The sequence below is a fragment of the Sorex araneus genome, chromosome 4, assembly GCF_027595985.1.
Source record: "Sorex araneus isolate mSorAra2 chromosome 4, mSorAra2.pri, whole genome shotgun sequence".
Lineage (NCBI taxonomy): Eukaryota > Metazoa > Chordata > Mammalia > Eulipotyphla > Soricidae > Sorex > Sorex araneus.
The window spans coordinates 179,052,094-179,070,555 of NC_073305.1; the positions used below are offsets into that span (position 1 = coordinate 179,052,094).

The 18,462-nt window shown below is 47.6% G+C and overlaps 1 protein-coding gene across 17 annotated transcripts in view; it reads right to left on the reverse strand.

The window, feature by feature from the left end:
- Positions 1-4,074: 4,074 nt before the first annotated feature.
- Positions 4,075-18,462, reverse strand: part of SYNE1 (spectrin repeat containing nuclear envelope protein 1) — a 561,745-nt gene continuing 547,357 nt past the window's right edge. For 15 of the 17 annotated variants that reach the window (XM_055134197.1, XM_055134196.1, XM_055134206.1 and 12 more), the window contains 5 exons: positions 17,230-17,358; positions 15,076-15,288; positions 13,882-13,974; positions 12,478-12,536; positions 4,075-4,974 (listed from right to left, as the gene is read on the reverse strand). In XM_055134197.1, the coding sequence (XP_054990172.1) occupies positions 4,734-4,974; positions 12,478-12,536; positions 13,882-13,974; positions 15,076-15,288; positions 17,230-17,358 (735 nt within the window). In that variant the 3' untranslated portion in view covers positions 4,075-4,733. The remainder of the gene's footprint in view (positions 4,975-12,477; positions 12,537-13,881; positions 13,975-15,075; positions 15,289-17,229; positions 17,359-18,462) is intronic. The other 2 variants (XM_055134208.1, XM_055134209.1) reach the window with 1 other exon arrangement.

Genomic DNA, 18,462 nt, shown 5'->3' on the forward strand with positions numbered 1-18,462 from the left:
ACCTAAACTACCTGAGGCTATGTTACCCTAAACTTTATAAGCCTGGCTAGAGTGAGGCTGTTGGTGGTGCTGAGGCTAACCTCAGAGCTGCCAGGAATTTGCTCGGGGCATGTAGGACACCAGGCATTTGAACTCATGACCAGACACTCGCAAGGCAGGTAGTCTAAGTGTCTAAGTGCTATTTCCTTAGGATCCCCAGTTGTTATTCCTGTAGGTCTATAAGGGAATGACAAATGGTTTCTCATGAGTTCATGGAGCCTCCTAAACCCAGTTTCAAGTCATTCCTAAGCACAAGTGCAATGTTGGGGAAGGTGACTTCTTCAAGGGCATAATGAGTGGAGTGAAATACAGATTCCGGGTAGTCAGACAAGAGGGGATGAGGCTCTGCAGGGTGACTCTGGAGGAGGCAGGAGTTGCTCCTGCCTCAGGCTTGTGCGGAGTGGACATCACTGTGTCTAGGTATCTCTGGACCTAGTTGGCAGAGTCCCCAAGAAGCCGCGCTGTTGTCCCATTTCCCGGGGCTGTGTTTGATGATGGTGAGTGGGGGTGGATGGGAGGAAGAATGACGAGCCCATGACTCAGAGCAGCTCCCCGAGGCCCTGCCTCTCAGGCCGTGATGTTTGCCTTCGGCAACTCTTGTCGTGGCTTTGCCTCACTCAATCCTGACTTTCCCAGGATCCGGCTTCTGGTTCCAGCTGTCCATCACTCTACCCCAACCGGTCTTTTTTCCCCACACTTAATCTTAACCCTTGGCTTGCTGAGTTCCCGGTCAACCCTTTGGAAGGCATCACTGCACTGCTCACCTCCTAGGTCGCTGCCGCCACCCTTAGTTTTCCAGGAGGCAGCCTCGAACTCCCAGGGCATTCGCCCTCTGCCTCCTTCCTGGGGGCCTGAGGAACTCGCTACTTCAAGCTTTTCATCCTTTTTTGTCTGAATTTCACAGCTTACACCCTCACCCCCTCCTTCCTTACCTTTCCTCACCCGGCCTGTGCAGATCTCATGGCCTTTCTCCACTTTTCCCGCTCAGCTGATATCTCTCGTCCTTCCTCACCCACCTATCTTAAGACCCCATTTCCAGTCTCTGGAATCACCGTTGGGTCCTTGGAGATCCTGACGAGCTTTCCTGGCATCTGTGTGGAATATATTCTCTCTCTGAGCAGGCAGCTGTGGGGACAGGTGAAAATGCCTCTAGAGCCACCCCAGAGACCTCCCTGTCTTAGAAGGCATATGAAACTGTGTGTGTGTGTATGTGTGTGTGTGTGTGTGTGTGTGTGTTCCATGTAATTCTAGATTCATCTGTGCTTAGGGTGATTCTCTTTTTTGGGGGAGTGGTCCTCCCTAGCAGTGCTCAGGAGGCTGCGGGGCTATTCCTATGATCATCAGTCAACCTGGTGAGAGACTCATGGGGCATCAGGAGGCAGTGCTGCTCTACACTTTGTTTCTCCCACCCCTGGCGTACCTTAGATCACCCTGGCAGTATTTGGGAGCACCCTGACCATACACAGAGGTGCTGAGCTGTCTCCAAGGTTATGCCCGGAGATGCTTGGGGACCATATGTAGTGCCAGGGATTGAACCAGGCTTGGCTGCTTGTAAGGCGGGTGTCTTAGTGCTGTATCTCAGGCCTGGGGAAAGCCCTGGCCTCATAAATAAACCCCTTACTTCCCCTGAATTGTTCCCCTTGGACTTCTGATTAGGAGTGTTACAGCGCACACAGGTGCAGACGCTCACCTTCTTGTCACCAAGCTGTCAAGATTGACGAACAGGAACTGGAGATTGGCCAACTTCAGAAAAGATTATAGGACAAGGTTTTAGGAAAGAGAAGGGAGAAGAAACCCTGAGAAGAGGCTCTTAGGGTTCAGGAAAGGTCTCCTGAAGAGAGATTACAGGGAAGAGCAGAAGCATTTTGTCAATGAAGGGGGCACGGGGGTAAGCATTTCTTTATTGAGTTTCAAGCAGGTGGGACAGCTAAAACATGGGGATGCTGAGAGGACTGTCATCTGGAATCATCTAGAATTTTCTGTCATTAGCTATTGGAAAGAGCCTAGGTCATTTGGGTTATTTGGCACCATCTAGGCCCAAATATTCCACCCCAGTAATATCTTTCCTTAGGGCCAGTTCCTAACCTTGCCTTGACTACTCCCCTATGTCCCACTCACTATTAGCATTCCTCAGATTAGTGCTGGTATTAGTTCCTAGTCGTAGTATTAACTATCCCTGTAAACTAGCTCCCTAGGACACCTGTGGGTTCCAATATTTGGTGGTTGTTCAAGACATTCCAAGGACATGCAGGATACGTGTCCCATTGTGTATCTGGGGAAGGGGGAGATGTGGCATGGGAGGTGTCTCTAAACTGTTCTGAATGAAAGCTGATTGGTTTACTCAGCTGCCTTTCACTTTCACTTGGAGCCTTAGATGGGAGATGCCCGGACTCAGGTCACAGGTTGAGGGGAGGGGAGGGGCTCAGGTTGGCCTTTTCCAAGAGGGTCTTGGGGGGCACTTTCCATGACAGTAGGGGCTCCTGGAGGATGTGGGGCTCTAGATGGATTTGGAGCTGAAGCCACTGGACAGGACGGCAACAGCCAGGCCTTGAGGGCACAGGGCTCTCTTCAGCTCGTGTTCCCTGGCTCTTGTCACACATAACGTCATCTTCTCTGTATCACACCAGTTCCCCAAGGAGGAGTCCAGAGAAATAGGAGTAAACCAGAGCACAAGTCTAAGGTAGCTCCTTAAAATAGCTTCGGGATCCTGAAACAATCCTGAAGGCATCATTACGGAGGCCTTCATGGAGGAGGTGGGCTGTCCTCTATGAAGGGTAGGGAGGTGGTGAGAAGGAAAAGGTGGAGTTTTAGTAGATTCAGGGCTGGGGTCTACCACAGTGAGGAATGGAATCACTCAAGACCAAAGACAGTGGTTTAAACAAGCAGGATCCAGGCTGCACCCCCAGAGATGGAACTAGAAGGTCTGCTGTGAGCCCCGGGACAAAAAAGGTTTCAAGAACCCTCAAGTCCTGACTGGAGATGGAGCTCAGGCAAGCTGGCTCAGGAGTCCACGGAAGAAGCTTTCGGATCTTTTCAAACTTGGGTTGCAATACTCGATTTAGACAGAATCTGTGGGTGCAAATCCATACAGGTATCAGGCTGACTCAGGGAATGAGAGAAAGAGGCTGAAATCAAAGCCCTGTAAAAGTAAACATTCCCCATGCTCCAAGAGACAGTAGTCGCCTCTGCAGCAATTCTTGGCGTGTGGGAAAGCATGTCTGGGATTCCTGAACTTTCCATTTGTCAGAGAAGCCTGGTGTTAATGAAGATCCTCCCGTTCCCAAGACTGACGGACTCCAAGTGGTTAGCATCCAACAATTCCACCAGGACCACAAGTTGGCAAGGTAAGAGGGGCAGAATACCATATTGGGGACGGGAAGGAGAGACTGAAATAGGATTTATGTGGTGGGTAATAGAAACAGAAACCAATAGAAAGTTTTTTTGTTTTGTTTTGTTTTTTGCTTTTTTTCTTGGGTCACACCCGGCGATGCACAGGGGTTACTCCTGGCTCTGCACTCAGGAATTACTCCTGGCGGTGCTCAGGGGACCATATGGGATGCTGGGATCCGAACCTGGGTCGGCCGCGTGCAAGGCAAACGCCCTACCCGCTGTGCTATCACTCCAGCCCCGAAACCAAAAGAAAGTTTTGGAGCTAAGATCTGAACTAAGAGTGCTGTGAGAAAACCTTAGTGGCTGTAAGCACCCTTGGGGTACTATGAAGAAGGGGCCACAGGCAGGAGGCAGAGAAGACTCTTCTAAGTGTAGGAAGGGACCAATATAGGAAGACGCAGAGAGGTGGGAATTCAGGACAAGTGGTTGGTCATGACAAGATTAGGGAAAAGCATTCAGGGTTCTCTATAGCTAAAATGGGATCCCCTCTACCTACCCTACTTCTAAAAGATATACTTAAGTTTCAGCTTCATTCATTCCTGAATAAAAGAGGGTTAATTTAGATCGCATTCTGCAAAGGGCAAATTGAGAGTCTTTTTTTTTTTTTTTTTTGAGAGGGGAGGAAAAAATAAAGCACAGACAAAATATTTTATAATATCTATAATAAATGCAAATAAATCATACAAACAAAACTTGGCTTTAGCAAACTGTACATACATAAATATCTTTTTTTAAACTATAACATTCAACTTTTTTCACATAAAGCCTTCTATGATTTTATTTATTACATCCAGTTTTTCCTTTATATTTTTTTCTTTCTTTTTTTTTTTAAAAAAAGTGCCTTGTTAGATTTACAGCTGGTGCTCCTAAAGCAAAGGTGACAATACCATGCCCTACAGGAAAAGAAGTCAAAAAGGAAATGCTCCTATAAGCTCTTAAAAATCGTATGTTACAAGGATTGAAAATCTCTTCAGCACGGGTGGACCGGGAGAAGGCTCCGTGTGGACACGGGGCTGGGGTGGAGCATCACAGTGGAGCACCAGAGATGGGTGGATCAGGATGCACCTCCGGAATCTCCTTAGTGCTGAGGTTCAGAATGGTTCACGCTGCATTTCTTCCCCACCTTTCCGTGGCCTACTTGCTCTGTTCCCGTCTTTGTTCTTCATCCACCTCCAAAGCCAGCCACGTTGCGGGTGGAACCCGGGGGGTGAGCTGAAGCCACGTCACGTGGGCCTTGGCCGAGCTCTGGGTCCTCACCGCCCCCCCTGTCAGCTACGATCGTCGCTGCCGATGGCGGCGGGGGCTCAGAGGGGAGGAGGGCCATTGGTGTATCTGAGCATGGGGTGGAATGACCGGGCAAAGTTGTTGGAGAGGGCACAGCTGTAGTCCTCCTCCGTCATGGGGACCAGGCAGGCGAGCCCAATGAGCAGCAGCAAGAGAAGCTGCAGAGGCAGGGCTGCCCGGAGGACCCTGGACAGGAAGCTTCTGCCGGAGCGAGCTGACCCAGGCTCAGAAAGGGAGGAATCGGAGCCACCTTTTCTGGACCTGAGAGAAGAATCGAAATAAATAACTCAAACATCTCAGCGACTACACAGAGGCTGCTTTTGGGCTTCCTCACCTTCCCGGAAGTTCAAGCGATCGTTTCCCCCCAACCTGGCAGTGAGATGCCAGCCTTCTGTGGCATGCCCGGGGCCCCTCCCTGGCGTGCTGTGTGCAAACGACACTCATGAAAAAATAAGCAGCATTTAGTCAGCCAGCTAGAGGTAAGTTATTTGGCTCAAAATTCCACCCTTTAATTTGAAAAAAAAAAAAGCAAAAAAAAAAGCTTTCCTGCCAGGAAGAGAATTATAACATACATTCTCCTGGCATAACTGAAGTAGAACTGAGGGAACTCAAGTACGGATGTCTGAAGCACTACATTTGGGGCTGAAGACCATCAGGGTACCACTAGCCAACAGGACTTGCTGTCAGCATGAGACACAGTGGCCGACGGAGCCATTCTGGAGAGGGTCTACCTAGAGATGCAGTCAAGACAGTCCTTTTGCCTCGACCTGGAAAGCTCAATTCAAGGAGGGTACACCCTGATTTTATCTTGCACTGACTCAGCAGCTAGCCCTGCCACGAGTGAATCTCAAAGCTGTGTGAACGGGGACAATGGTACGTGGGCACGGATCATAGGCACCCTTGGCTGATCGATCCATCACTAACTCTGGGAAACAGATGTCATCCCAAAGTCTTCTGAACTCAAAGCTTTCCCATGCATTTTTATTGTCCTGTATTCTTTCTGATTGTTTCGGCCATGCCCCATTTGCTTGAGAGGGCTATTCCTGGGTCTGTGCTGAAGTTCTGGGCAGTTGTCCCTGGGCCTCCAGCCTGGCAAGCATGTTTACTCAGTCCTTTAAGCAATCTTGCCAGCCCTCACTTTCTATATTCTTTTAAAGAGTGCACTGGAGCATAAGTCTGAATCTCAGGAATCGCAAGAATTTCACTGCTTGTGGTGCAAATGGAACTAGAATCTAGGAAAGCTTCTCCCATGTTCTCTCTGTGAGTATTCCTTAAAACTACTGTTAGTCCCTGGAGGAAAAGGTGCAGAAACAAGTGTTGTTTACCAAGAGGCATTTTATACATACGCATGAATTAAGTGTGTCAACCTCTGGCATCTCTTTCAAAGTAAAAACTAGAGGGTCTTCAACCTGAAAGTTCCGGGTTTTATACAGTTGGTATCACCCACTAATTGGTCAGCGTGAAGTCTCCCAACTCTTCCCAGGCTTCAAGAGTTCAATCACCATCTAGTGGTGAAACAGATTAACTGTCCTTGCTGAGACCAAATCCTAATGAGCTGAAGAGTAAAAAAAAAAAAAAAAAACCAGCTGGCAAAGGACTATAGACCCTAAAAGAAGTCTGTCCTATTAATGGAAGGGAGGAAAGGAAAACTTTTTGAGGTACCGATTTAGTGAGCAGTCATCCTAAGATAAGGTCTTGGCTAGAATAGAGTCCATCTTCTAATTAGCTATGCTATGGTTAGCGCTAGCTATTTATTCTTCCAATGGCTACACCATATCCTAAACACTTATCTTGGATTCTCAAAATCCCCACAAGAGTTACTCGAAATGTTCTATTTTTGTCTTCCTTTTGGTGATGATCCAAGAGGGTTTGAAGACATGAAATAACTGGTTCAAGGTTATATAAAAAGGATGTGGCAGGATTAAGATTTCAGCCCTGAGAACCGAAATCCCAGAATTTGAACTTTAATCTCGGGCAAGTATACACCCCAGTTTTACAGTTAAGGGGAAAGACTGAGCAAAGCTTTGAGCTTTTGCAGTCCTTGCCTACCATAGTTTCCTCAACATTCTGCAGTATGACAACATGAGTGAAGGCGTCACGCAAGGGCATTTCACGTGTGGAAGGAAACAACTGCATCCTAAGTTATTTGAAATTGAGTGATTCTCCCATCTAATTAAACAACTGCTACCCTGCAGGCTGGTGGACTGTTAAGTCAGCAGGTGACGTGAGGCGTTCTGTGTGGAGGCCCTTGTGTGATCACAGCCAAGTGATTCTGGTCTCTGTCCTTCAGTATCTTATTCGCAAAGACGAGCAGCTCTAATGTCATCTGAGCTCTAGCAGTTTAGGATTCGATTCTTTTTCCAAAAAGTGTGTTGAGAAGAATGGGCTAATTTCCATATCAATTTTGGATCTGATTTTTCATTTCTTTGGGTTGGGGTGGGGTGGCCACAAGCCCTGTCTGTGCTGATGGGCTACTTGTTGCTCAGTGCTCAGGGGACCATCGGATGTGCTGGGGATTGAACCAAGGTCAAGTACTTTCACCCCTGTCATATCTCTCTGGCCCTTTCCTTTGAGATGAAATTCCACCCCAGTGAATGTCTCTCACCACCTGTTATTGGATGAGTTATAACAGAAGCCCTAACGAGAACCCCGTGTTTCCCATTAAGCAGTTAAGCACGGTGAGGACACTTCTGACTCATTTTCCTTAGGAGGCACTGAAGGGCATCAGCGATGGGCAGATTTATGCATGCCGGTGCCCAGGAGGCCTGGTTTGTCAATTATTAGCTTCTGGAAGCCAATGATCATGGTCCAAGTTGGGATTCATATTGACTACTGATCGTCTCCTGAGAAAGACAAGAAAGGTCGGTGTCTTGGGAATGCAGGCTCGGAAGGTAGCAGTCCAGTGAAGGACATGGCACAGTGAACAGCATCAGAGCTTTCCTTATTAAAATTTAATTGAGGTGTGCCCTTAATATTGAAGAATGTCAACTTTGAGCACGGGCTCACATATTGCTTGGTGAGTTTCTGTGCAGGGGACTGCTCCTAGAAATGCCCAAACCACCCCCTAGAGAAAAACACCACATGAGGGTGGACAATTACTAGGATTTCCACATGCTCCAAGTGGCGTCTTCTTTACAGCAAACCTTTCCCAGAACTTTCTAGTACCAACAAATTAATACAACCTAGGGAAGGGGTTTTTCCTCTTTCTCTACCTAAAAGCCTTAGAGTCTTGGGAAACTTGACAAGGCAAAGCATAAAGACAACACACTTGCTAGTCATATATTATTTTCCCCCATAACTATTATGACTATAAAGCAAAAAGGAAGTAATGTGTGAGATTACTAAAGAGAAAAAAAAAACTCACACAATGGAGATATTTCAGATAGCTCTGCCGGGGATAATGCACCTCATTTTCTCCAAGTAGATCTTTAGATTTTTATTTTACTAGGTTCCTCACTCCCTTTGCTCAAATTTCTGGTAACGCCCTAACGTCTCTCCAAACACATAGAGTGGTGAGGAGAGAAGGCGAATGGGGAGATGATAGTATACGGCATGCAACAGACACCCCACAAAAAAGAGTCTGTCTGGGAATGGGGGGGGAAGACATGAGGTGTGACACCGTTCAAAAAATTTCAATTCTGGCTTAATTTTCAGCATCACATTTGGTCCCCCAAGAATCTGCAGGAATGACCCCCCTGATCACAGAACCAGGACCAGCTCTTTAGCCCTGGGTGTGGCCCCAAACAAACACACAAAAACCTCTTACACAATCAAGAAAATCAAAATTTTTTTGATCAAAACTAATTTACACCAAAAGTAAATTAGTTCTGTGCAAATAATGTAACACAACATCATTCAAACTCGAGTGAGAAGAGCCCTTTGGTTCGTGCTGCTCTGTGTCAGTGAACACTCCGTCGGGGGTGCCAGAAATTACTGGTGGGGCAAGATCGAGGCTGCCCGTGACCCCTCTGATGTAACCGGTTACTGAAACCCGACAGAGCCTTGGGTGGTGGGAAGTGACTTCTAGAATCAACAGGAAACTGCATTCTCCCGTTCACCCACACTGAGCCCGGCTGGTCCCCACCTGCCTGGCAGCCTGCGATGGTGCCCCCCTGGCGGCTGCGGACTGAGGCAGCGCCCCTCGCTCTCCTCATTCCCAAATGGCTGTCCTGGAGACAGGGCGGAGGGGCTGAATCTCAGTGCACAGGATCAGGCAGACATGGGTTCAAGTCCTGCATCTTCAACCCCTTGTGGGCACTACTGCCAGTACCTTGAACATGAAACGGGGTCTGGAGATGCCTCATGGGGATGTTGGCAGGGCCAACTGGAGCGGCTTCCAGTCAGGGAAAACGTTCCCGATTTTCCTCCCAGGGCTTAAAATGACAGGCTGCATTTGCAAGCGCCTGACTTGCTCCGTGGGAACGGGAGGGATGCAAACCTTGCAACGGTCCAAGCAGAGCCTTACTGGAGCCTTGCCTCGTGGCTATCCTCAGCTGGGGGACCAGCCCGCCCTAGAGGGGACACTGTTAACATGGCTGCTCTTTAAGCCCTTGGAATAGATGGATGCCCAGGGTGGGAACTGGACAGAAAAGACTGGGCAACAAACATTCCACAGGAAACTGGACAGTGTTTGCAGTGAGGCCCTGGTCATAGAGAAATGCAGAATTCCTGCCTCAGTGCCTTTGCAGCTGTCGAATCTACTCTTCGAGTGCAGTCTCTTCCTTCCCTCCCAAGGTTTTAGCCTGTCATCAGCCACTTCTCACTCACTCTCAAACTCCCTTTGCCAGGGGCTAGGCAGCTAGAGGCCCATGGAGGTTTTGTATCTTACAACTCCAGGATAAATCCACTCTGTCCAGAGCACAAGACAAACAGGCCCTGGCCTTCCTGGAAAGAGAAATGAAATCTTCTTTTGGGTCAACGTCAGCTAAAACACAGTAGCTTAGAGATGAGCTTCTGGCAATCAGGTCAGACGGTTTGGGGTCAAAAGTAGGAAACAACAAAAAAAGGACTAGATGGGCCTTCCAAAACCTGGCATCAAAATGTGCACTTCTCAAAAAAATTTAAGTTAATGAATCATAAGTTTTGTCCATGTGAACATATGGACAGATGGGGCTCAAGTGCTGGTAAGGAGGGGTACTGGGAAGCTCTTAGAATTGACTTGATAAATCTGTAGATTTAGACACATTTTTTAAGCCCACTGCCCCTGGGGCCATACCCAGGGTCTATTCCCAGCTTGCTCCCCCTCCCCATATGTATATATGTGCATGCATATGTAATTCCGAACCCCATGCTGTGCTTGGAGGTTACTCTTCAGAGATGTTCCGGGGACCGTGTAGTACTGGGGATCGAACCCAGGTCTCCTGCCTGCAAAGTCAGCACGCAGCCCTTGAGCCATCTCCCTGGCCTAGCTGGCAGGTTTTCTGCCCCCAAACAATACTGTGCTCATATTGTAGGCGCAGGGGCTGACGAGAGTTGAGTGCATAGTAAATATTGGCATCCGTCCATCTGAGGCCAGACTCCACTGCTGAGTGGTGATAAAATTCTATGGAAATCTCTGGAAGGCCAACCACTGATATCATAATCTAACTGGACACAACCAGAAACCAGAAGCCCCTCCTCCCCACCAGAGGAAACTCTGTCTCCTTGGAGGCTCAGGACGCTGCAGATGGCGCGGCTGCTCGACACTCTCAAATGACGCCTGCTTTTGCCCCTAACCTTTGGAATTTGCTGAGCCAGTGCAAGATCAAAACCAAGGTCACTCTCTCTTCTCCAGGGATGGATGGAGGAACTACAGTGACAGTCCGGGGTGCGAGTGAGGTTCTTTCTTGCCCAGCAGGACGTGCACTGCACCTCCCTGGGAAGAGGTGCCAAGGAGTTAGGTCCGAGAACGCTCACCCGCAAGCTGACTGCCAAGGTTTCTGAGGATGGCCGCCATCCGGGTGACATTCTTGTGGATTCTGGGCCCTCCTTTCTTGCCCCTCCACCTCCCTGCCCCTCCGCCCGCCTGAGGGAGGACCAAAGAGGAAACAGTGCTGAGTGCTTGGAAAGGGATTAATCCAGAGTGCAGAGAGGGCAGAGCTGAGAGGTGCTTTGGGGTGGTCTCAGTGAGAAGGTGGCCAGCCAGCCGCTAAGCCCAATGAGGGGACACGCGAAAGCACCTGTGGCTCAGGGAAAGAAACGATGGCTCCGACATCACCAGGGGACCCGAGCATCTGCAACCACTGCCTGGGAGAGCCGACAGGCGTGACGCTGCAGAGCCTAAAGCCTTTCCAGGACTGTCCTCTCTGGCGAGGGACAGAGTAGTCTCCAGGACCCCTAAAGGGGGCATGCCGGGGACAACTCCCATCTCTGTTCATGGCCCATCTCCGATTTGAGGGAGGAGACGGACTGTTGGCAGGAGAGACTCTGCGGGACACTGTTGCTTGTCTGGAAAGGGGCTAAGCACCCATGAGCACCCCCACAGGAGTCCACATTACCTTCCAGAAGCCCCATGAGATTTGACCTCCCTTCAGCGTTCGTTACTGATATTTTATTAGGGACACCCACCCTCCCCCCACCGCCCAGAATCTTGCACCATTGTTTTCAAACCAAAACCCAGTGGGAAATTACAAAAAATTAATCAGTAAAACAACACAGGGGGACGCTAGAAACCAGAAAGCACATCAATAATACATCCCGCGGGCCTTCAGCTGAGTGGACAGCGGCACAGGAAGCTGCCCTTGAGCACCCACTGTGGAGCAAAATCTGGGATCCGGGGTCTGGGTGGAGTGCCTCCCTCCTGCCCCCCGACCTGGTTCCCTGCCCCCCTCCCCTTCTAGGAGCTTTGGATGCCCAGGTTCCAGAAGGGTTCACTGCTTGGGGCTGGGGTCAAAAAAAAAAATCAGCCAGGCGGGCTGTAAGGTCCCCGTGAAAGGTGGCCGGAGACTGAGCTGATTGGTGACAGAGACACACAGACACCACACCGACAAGGAGGAAGGCGAAGCAGCGCTACCTGCAGTGACAGGGCGGGGCGGGGGGGGGGGTGCGAGGAACGTGGTGAGGAGGAACTCTGGGGTGTCCCCAGGGGCGAGGTGTTGCCTGCCGGTGTTTCTGGGGTGAGAGAGCTGGGCGGGTGTCAGCGGGAGAGTGGTGGAGTGTGCTGGCCCAAGAGGAGTTTTCAGAGAAGCAAGAGAGACGGGGTGGGGAAGGGGTGCGTCTATCCATGTTCAGTGAACACCGACTCAGGACTCGCCCTGGCTGGGAGAATCCCAAACCCACAATCTGGATAAAATCGGGAAAAGCAAAGAAAAGGCTGGGGGGGGGGGGCGGGGGCGGGGAGGGGAGGGTGTTAGTACATTTTATGCAGAGTTGTGGGTTTCTGGAAGTGGTCAGAAGAATTCACGGATCGATCCCCTGACGTATTGTACAATCTAGAAACAAAGAGGATGAGGAAAAGTCTGCCATGAACCCAATGGCCAGGCGGCGTGTGGCGTCTGCTGGACACGCAGCAGGATGACCCGCTGATGGCGAGGGCCAGATGAACTCTGGAGTGAGGCCCGGCGTCAGGCTGGGCCCCCAGAGCCTATGCTCCAAGGTCAATCTGTGTTTTGTACTTCAATAAAAATTTTTTTTTCCATTTAATTAATAGGAGAAGGTACGGACACAGACCAATCACTTCTCAACTACCCAGAGGTCGGCCAGAATGTGGCCTTCCTCAACCATGGACCGTTTTTCATCATCCTCTTGGCGTTCTAGAACAGTGTGGAAACCAGGAGAATAAGGTACCTGCTCTGTGGATTGCTGACAGAGGGTCCAGGCTGTGAGAGACTACACTTGCCTCGTGGCTGTTTGCAATGAACAGGGGGTAAAGAAAGAAGAATGTTCAGTCCAGGCAAATCAAGACAAGCTACTGATGAAATTAAACTAAAAGTGCAGCCAAGGAAAAACAAATCAAATGAAATGATCAGTACCCATGAATTAAGGAAACTGGCTTTTCTTTGGTGAAAACAAAATGAAATACATTTCCCATGCTCGTATTCATTATAGATTAACCATCCCTGCAGTTGGGGGGTCCACGCTAGAGTGGGCGCCTTTACCCCATACACACACTTTGCATAGCAGCTTCTAGAATGACTCTCCCCTTGCCAAGATTATCTGCATATTTACTTTCAACATGCCAAGCTACATATTTCAAATGTGCTTTACATATTTCTTTGCCATCTTCCAGAACACTGGGACAGTATTGAAATTCTTGGAAGATTAAAAAAATCACACTGGTGATAAAAGCCCGTTCTCAGTCGAGTGAGGAAGACGCAACAAGTTAAATGCTTGCGTTAGATAACGTCTAAAATTGGACTCGAAAAGCCAGTATTCCTTCACATTCTTAAACTAGGATCTACAGGAAGCTAGTTGATGTAGTGGAAAACAATCCTAAAAGAGATAATGACATTTATCAGCATACAACTTAAGTTTACAACAAAAAAAGTACAAATGCAGTCAATACTTCTAAAAACTAAGGAAAATGGAATGATAATAAAAATGAGTGTAATCATAAAGCCAGACCAAAAAAAAATTAACAAAACAAACAAAAAATAAATCAAGCTTCTAATTACACAGAGAAATTAAGGTATAGAGGGTAGTAGCGGGAGGGGGGTGCAAATTTGTCTTTTCCTCCTCATGGTGTGCCAAGTGAGTGGGTCCCCCCAACAGATTCTGTGGGAAGGGGTGTGCTGAGTTGCCGCCATTTGCAGGGGCAGTTAAAAAAAAAAAAACACTTTCAGGAGCTTCTAATTGGGAGAGTCAGTTGAATCTCCACTAGCCCATTTATCTCGTAAATTCAATGGTCTCAAGAGATGGTCCCAGTTTTGTCCCCCTCTGGCTGAGGGACCCTTAAGTGGAACTCAGTTATTTTCTGGGGAACTAGGTGGGTGGTGGTTTGATGGGAGGAACAGCCTCAGGGACATGAGAGAACATTCTAGAGATGGCCCTTGGGGCAAGAACAATAACTTGTCTCCCAACAAAGCAGCCACCCGTGGAGCCCTGATTCCTGGGGAAAAACAACCACTCTTCCCATTCCCAAGGGAGCAGGGGAGGGGGACACGGAGCGCTCCCTTCATCGTATGTATGGGGACCCTGCACAATCATCCCCCCAGTTCCCACCCAACGGCCAGGAGCCCGGTGGAAAGTTACCGTTCTCTGCCGGTTTGGTGTGCTTCTCCCAGACGTGGGGCTCACGGATCCCGAGGTGTCCAGCTCATCAGCAGAGGACCAGGAAGACAAATCCTAAGTGGGAAGCAGATCCTTAGAAGGACACAGAGCTGAGCCACCCTGGTCTCCTCCAAAGCACTTCCCCATCCCAGCCGCCCCTTGTAAACATCACATTTTTATTCTTGGGAAACACAGAATCAGACTGAATTCTCTCCATCACCGGGTGCTCTTCTCAAAAAGAGCTCTGGCTTTGTGACCACTGTGTCACTCTTGGCTTTCTGATTTCTTAGTGACAAGGGTGCTGGTGATGATTTGGCTGGGAAGGTGGCTGAAGCAAGGCTCCTGTGACAGTATCCCTAGAGCTACACTGAGGCTCATTTGTTTAAGATATGACCACCCAGGAACCGGCCTTGCAGCTACAGAGAAAGGGGTTGTTCCCAAGCCTGCTATTTTTCAGAGCAGGCTGTTCTTTTGCAGGCTTCTTGGTGAGTAAAGTCTTGTGTATTCCCAAATGGGTTTCCAATGCAATCTGAAGTCTTACTGAGCATCTCTGTGTTTGCAAAAGCATTGCTCCAAACCCACTGGGCTGCCATAACGATACAGCTTTAAGAAAACCCAGTTTCCTCATTAGGAAATGTATACCTTTCTAGGATTTCTTCTCCCCCAAAGGAAGCAAGATAGTTTTTATTGAGCAAAACTTACTCAGAAAGATTTGAGTGGGGCAGGAGGAAAGAAAATTGTGCTCATGTGAGAACATGAGCTGGAATGAGGGAGGAGGCAAGAAAAGAGAAAGTTTTATGTTCAAGGGAAAACAGGGGCTTGAGCTGCCTCCCTTTGTAGGATTTGAATACAAAACTCAGAGGTTTGAAATCTAGCAGAGCAGTCAATGGAAAACCTGTAGATTCTCCCCTCACCAGAGATAAATAAAAGGCCACCACAGTGGTAATTACTGGTTAGTAATGAATCAATGGTCTTGGGACTGGAACAGAACCAAAAGCTGTTCCTTTCCTGAAAACTTATGTCAGGCTTTTTAAAAATTTTGAGATGGCACTTGTAAAAGCGGTGATGGAGGGAACTTATTCTGACCATTATGTAAAGTCTTTCTGGAAGCCATCAAGACGCTGTTTCTTGGCTATCCTGCATCCAAGTACTACCCCGTGTCAGTTTGGAGCTTACCTGCTGACTGCCTGTCATGTCTAAGAGCCTTTCCAGCTCCTTGATATGACGACTGACCTCCTTCAAGAGAAGTTTGAGCCGGTTTCCAATAACATGGACTTTTTCTTTGGCTTCGAGACAGTCCGTGCCTTCGGCATTCACCAACAGTTGGCAAGACATGTCTTGGAGTGAGGCCACTCGGAGTTGGGATTCCAGAAGCTCCCGTCTGATTTGCTACGTAGATGAGCAGAAATGCGTTTGGAATTCTTGGAATTGGAGAAATGTTCAAAAGTGCAGACTGGTATTACTTTAACATATAGGACAATTATAGCTGAGCCTCAGGGAGCCAGCAGCTAGGTGGGGCGTGGATGCACAGATCCCCCCTGTGAATTAGGGAACTCAGTTTGCATCCGCCTTCTGCCACGATTATTCTATATGGCCTCTCAGCCTTTCTGATGCCCATTTTCTCAGCAGGTAAAGTGGGGATACCAACTCAATCCTGGTCCACAGTCAGTATTACTAGATGGTTCAAATTGGGGAGTGATTTTTGAAAGTGCTTAAAATACCTGGTAGCATGCAAATGAGAGAGAATGAGTCTTTTAAGCAGAAAAGTGAAAAATAATCATAGAAACCTTAAAAAACTCAAGTGTGTCTAGATATTCTCTAATATCTACTTGAGACTCTAAAAAAAAGATGTATGGGTGATTATCATTCGCAACTTAATGTCTGAGGTCAAACATCTATGAAAATGCAGTTGCACTGCTATTTCCCTTGGGTTCCTAAGATTTTTATGGAATTCTGTTGTTTAGGTGAGTGACTGTTCAATCTTAAGAAATAACATCTTGAAAAATACAGGAAGCAACCAAATGCAAATCATTATGTCCTAATGGAACTCAAATATACTTCTTCAGGTTTTATAAAATCACTTAGGCATAGTCCATTTTTATAGTGGCCCATGTTTCCTATGTAAGAATCTGTAGCACAATCTCCATTGAATTTATTGCTAGAAAAACTTCTTGCTTCTTGAGAACTGGTATGTCTTCTTCTTGCCAGATAATGAAAACAATTTAACTTATCACTTTCCCTTTTTTGTCTGAGTTTTCAGAAAACTTCGTGTCAAGGTTAATGTTGACTCAGAGAGTTAATTCCTCTGATGAAGGCTTAAATTAAATCTTTCTATATTTAAGGATTTTAACGTCCTTTTATTATAAACTGCCCAATATACTTTGGGGATATGAATATGTGATACAGTTTCAATTTTTAAAAAGTGTAATTGTCCAAAGAGCTACCTTAATAAAAAGAAGCAAACTAAGATTAACAACAACAAAAAAGCTTAAGATTTCTAACAACTAAGCAATGATTTTAGAAGTAGATTTTAAAGCTGATAAATTTCACCATTTATGCATATTTACTAGAGTGATAGCACAGTGGGTAGGCCGTTTGCCTTGTATGTGGCTGACCCAGGTTCGATTCCTCTGTCCCTCTAGGGGAGACCGGCAAGCTACTGAGAGTATCCCGCCTGAATGGCAGAGCCTGGAAAGCTCCCCGTGGCATATTTGATATGCCAGAAACAGTAACAACGAGTCTCACAATGGAGATGTTACTGGTGCCCGCTCGAGCAAATTGATGAACAACGGGAGGACAGTGCTACAGTGCTACACTGCTATCTCACAAAAATTGGAAACTATAAGGACTAGGGCAAGGGGAAGTTTTATACTCTAAAGCAAAGGTAAATCTCTGTATACATATACATATACATATACATATGAATGGACCAAAGATAACTCAATGAGCTAATTGCATTCTTGATTTTTCTTTTTTTTTGCTTTTTGGGTCACACCCGGCGATGCACAGAGGTCACTCCTGGCTCATGCACTCAGGAATCACCTCTGGTGGTGCGTAGGGAACCATATGGGATGCTGGGATTCGAACCCGAGTTGGCCTTGTGCAAGGCAAACACCCTACCCGCTGTGCTATCGCTCCAGCCCCCTGCATGCTTGACTTTGCACTTTGCATGCATGCACCCTGGGGATTGTGGTCTCAAAGCACTGTGGGATTAGCCCCCAAGCACCACTGCCTGTGGACCAACCTATTCCCACCCCTTAAATTATCACCCAAATTCACTTTTTCTGTGAATAAAATGGATGCAGAGGGCCAAGAGTTGCCACATCTCACCATCAGCTGTTTATGATGCTCCTGGAGCACTTCTGCATCGAGGTTCGAATCTATAGGGACAATTTCATTTTTCCTTCTATCGATGTTCTCCAGCATAAGAAGTAAGCCATGACTCATTTCATGAAAATCCTATTAAAAATAAATTTAAAAAATATATAGTGTGAAACAACCTCGCCACGCAACTTAAATTTCCACTCTTTACCACTGACCATTGGCAAAGAAACCACAAAAATTTTAGATTTTATACAAAAATACCTTCCTAAGGGAGACACTAGTGGGTGATAGATAGATTAGGAGTTCAGCTTCTTACCGAAAGCATCTAACTAATGTATGACTTCAGGGGAGACTTTGACTTAAGGTCCATTGGCATCAAGAGGCTGAACCTCCAGTGCCATGATACAGTTGAGAGAACTCTGCACCGTGTCCACACACTAATATTTTCCCACTTTTCAAGCTAAATTCACACCCATGTCTCTGCCACCGATACATGTGTCCCTTCATTTATTCAGAGGACAAATCCTGAAGTCCCCCAGGTATACAGGCTGCCCAGGGTGGCACGGACAAGGGGCAGAGCGGGTACCAGCTCACAAGGAGCTCTTATTCGGGGGGCAGAGACAAACCTGAATAGTTGCTTCCACACCCCATGGGGTTTCCTTTGTGCGTAATGTACAGTCCAAACCTGACCACTTTCACTTTCTGTTCTCCAAGATAATGTTTCCAATGTGTGGTCAGCCAGACCCCTGGGATATTCCAAGGGGACTACAAATAAAATATCATATAACCAGGGGGCCATGGAATGAGACTAGGGGGCCAGAGGAAGGAGGGAAGACTGGAAGGCAGCCATGGTCAGAAAAAGGTTAAGAAACACTGTCCTGAAACATCAAATGCCTTCCTGGTCCTGGAAATTTCCAATTTTTCCTTCCTTCATCAAAGCTCCATAGAACTTCCCTAACCAGCTCCCAAGGAATTTTTCTCAGCTCTTCTTCCTTCAATGGCTGGAGAGAGATTGGCTAACCATCCACTCGAATTTCCATTTTCGGTCTCCTCCCACACACCGAGGGTGGGCTGTGCCCTGAACGATGACTGTCAAGTCTTCCACCGTGGGCACAGCCCACCAAAGGTGCCCCTTTACCAGTCAAAATTTGTCTTCTTGGTGTTGGAGAGACAGTACAATGGGTCAGGTGCTTGCTCTGCCTCAGGCTGAATTGGGCTCAATCCCCAGCCTCCCATATG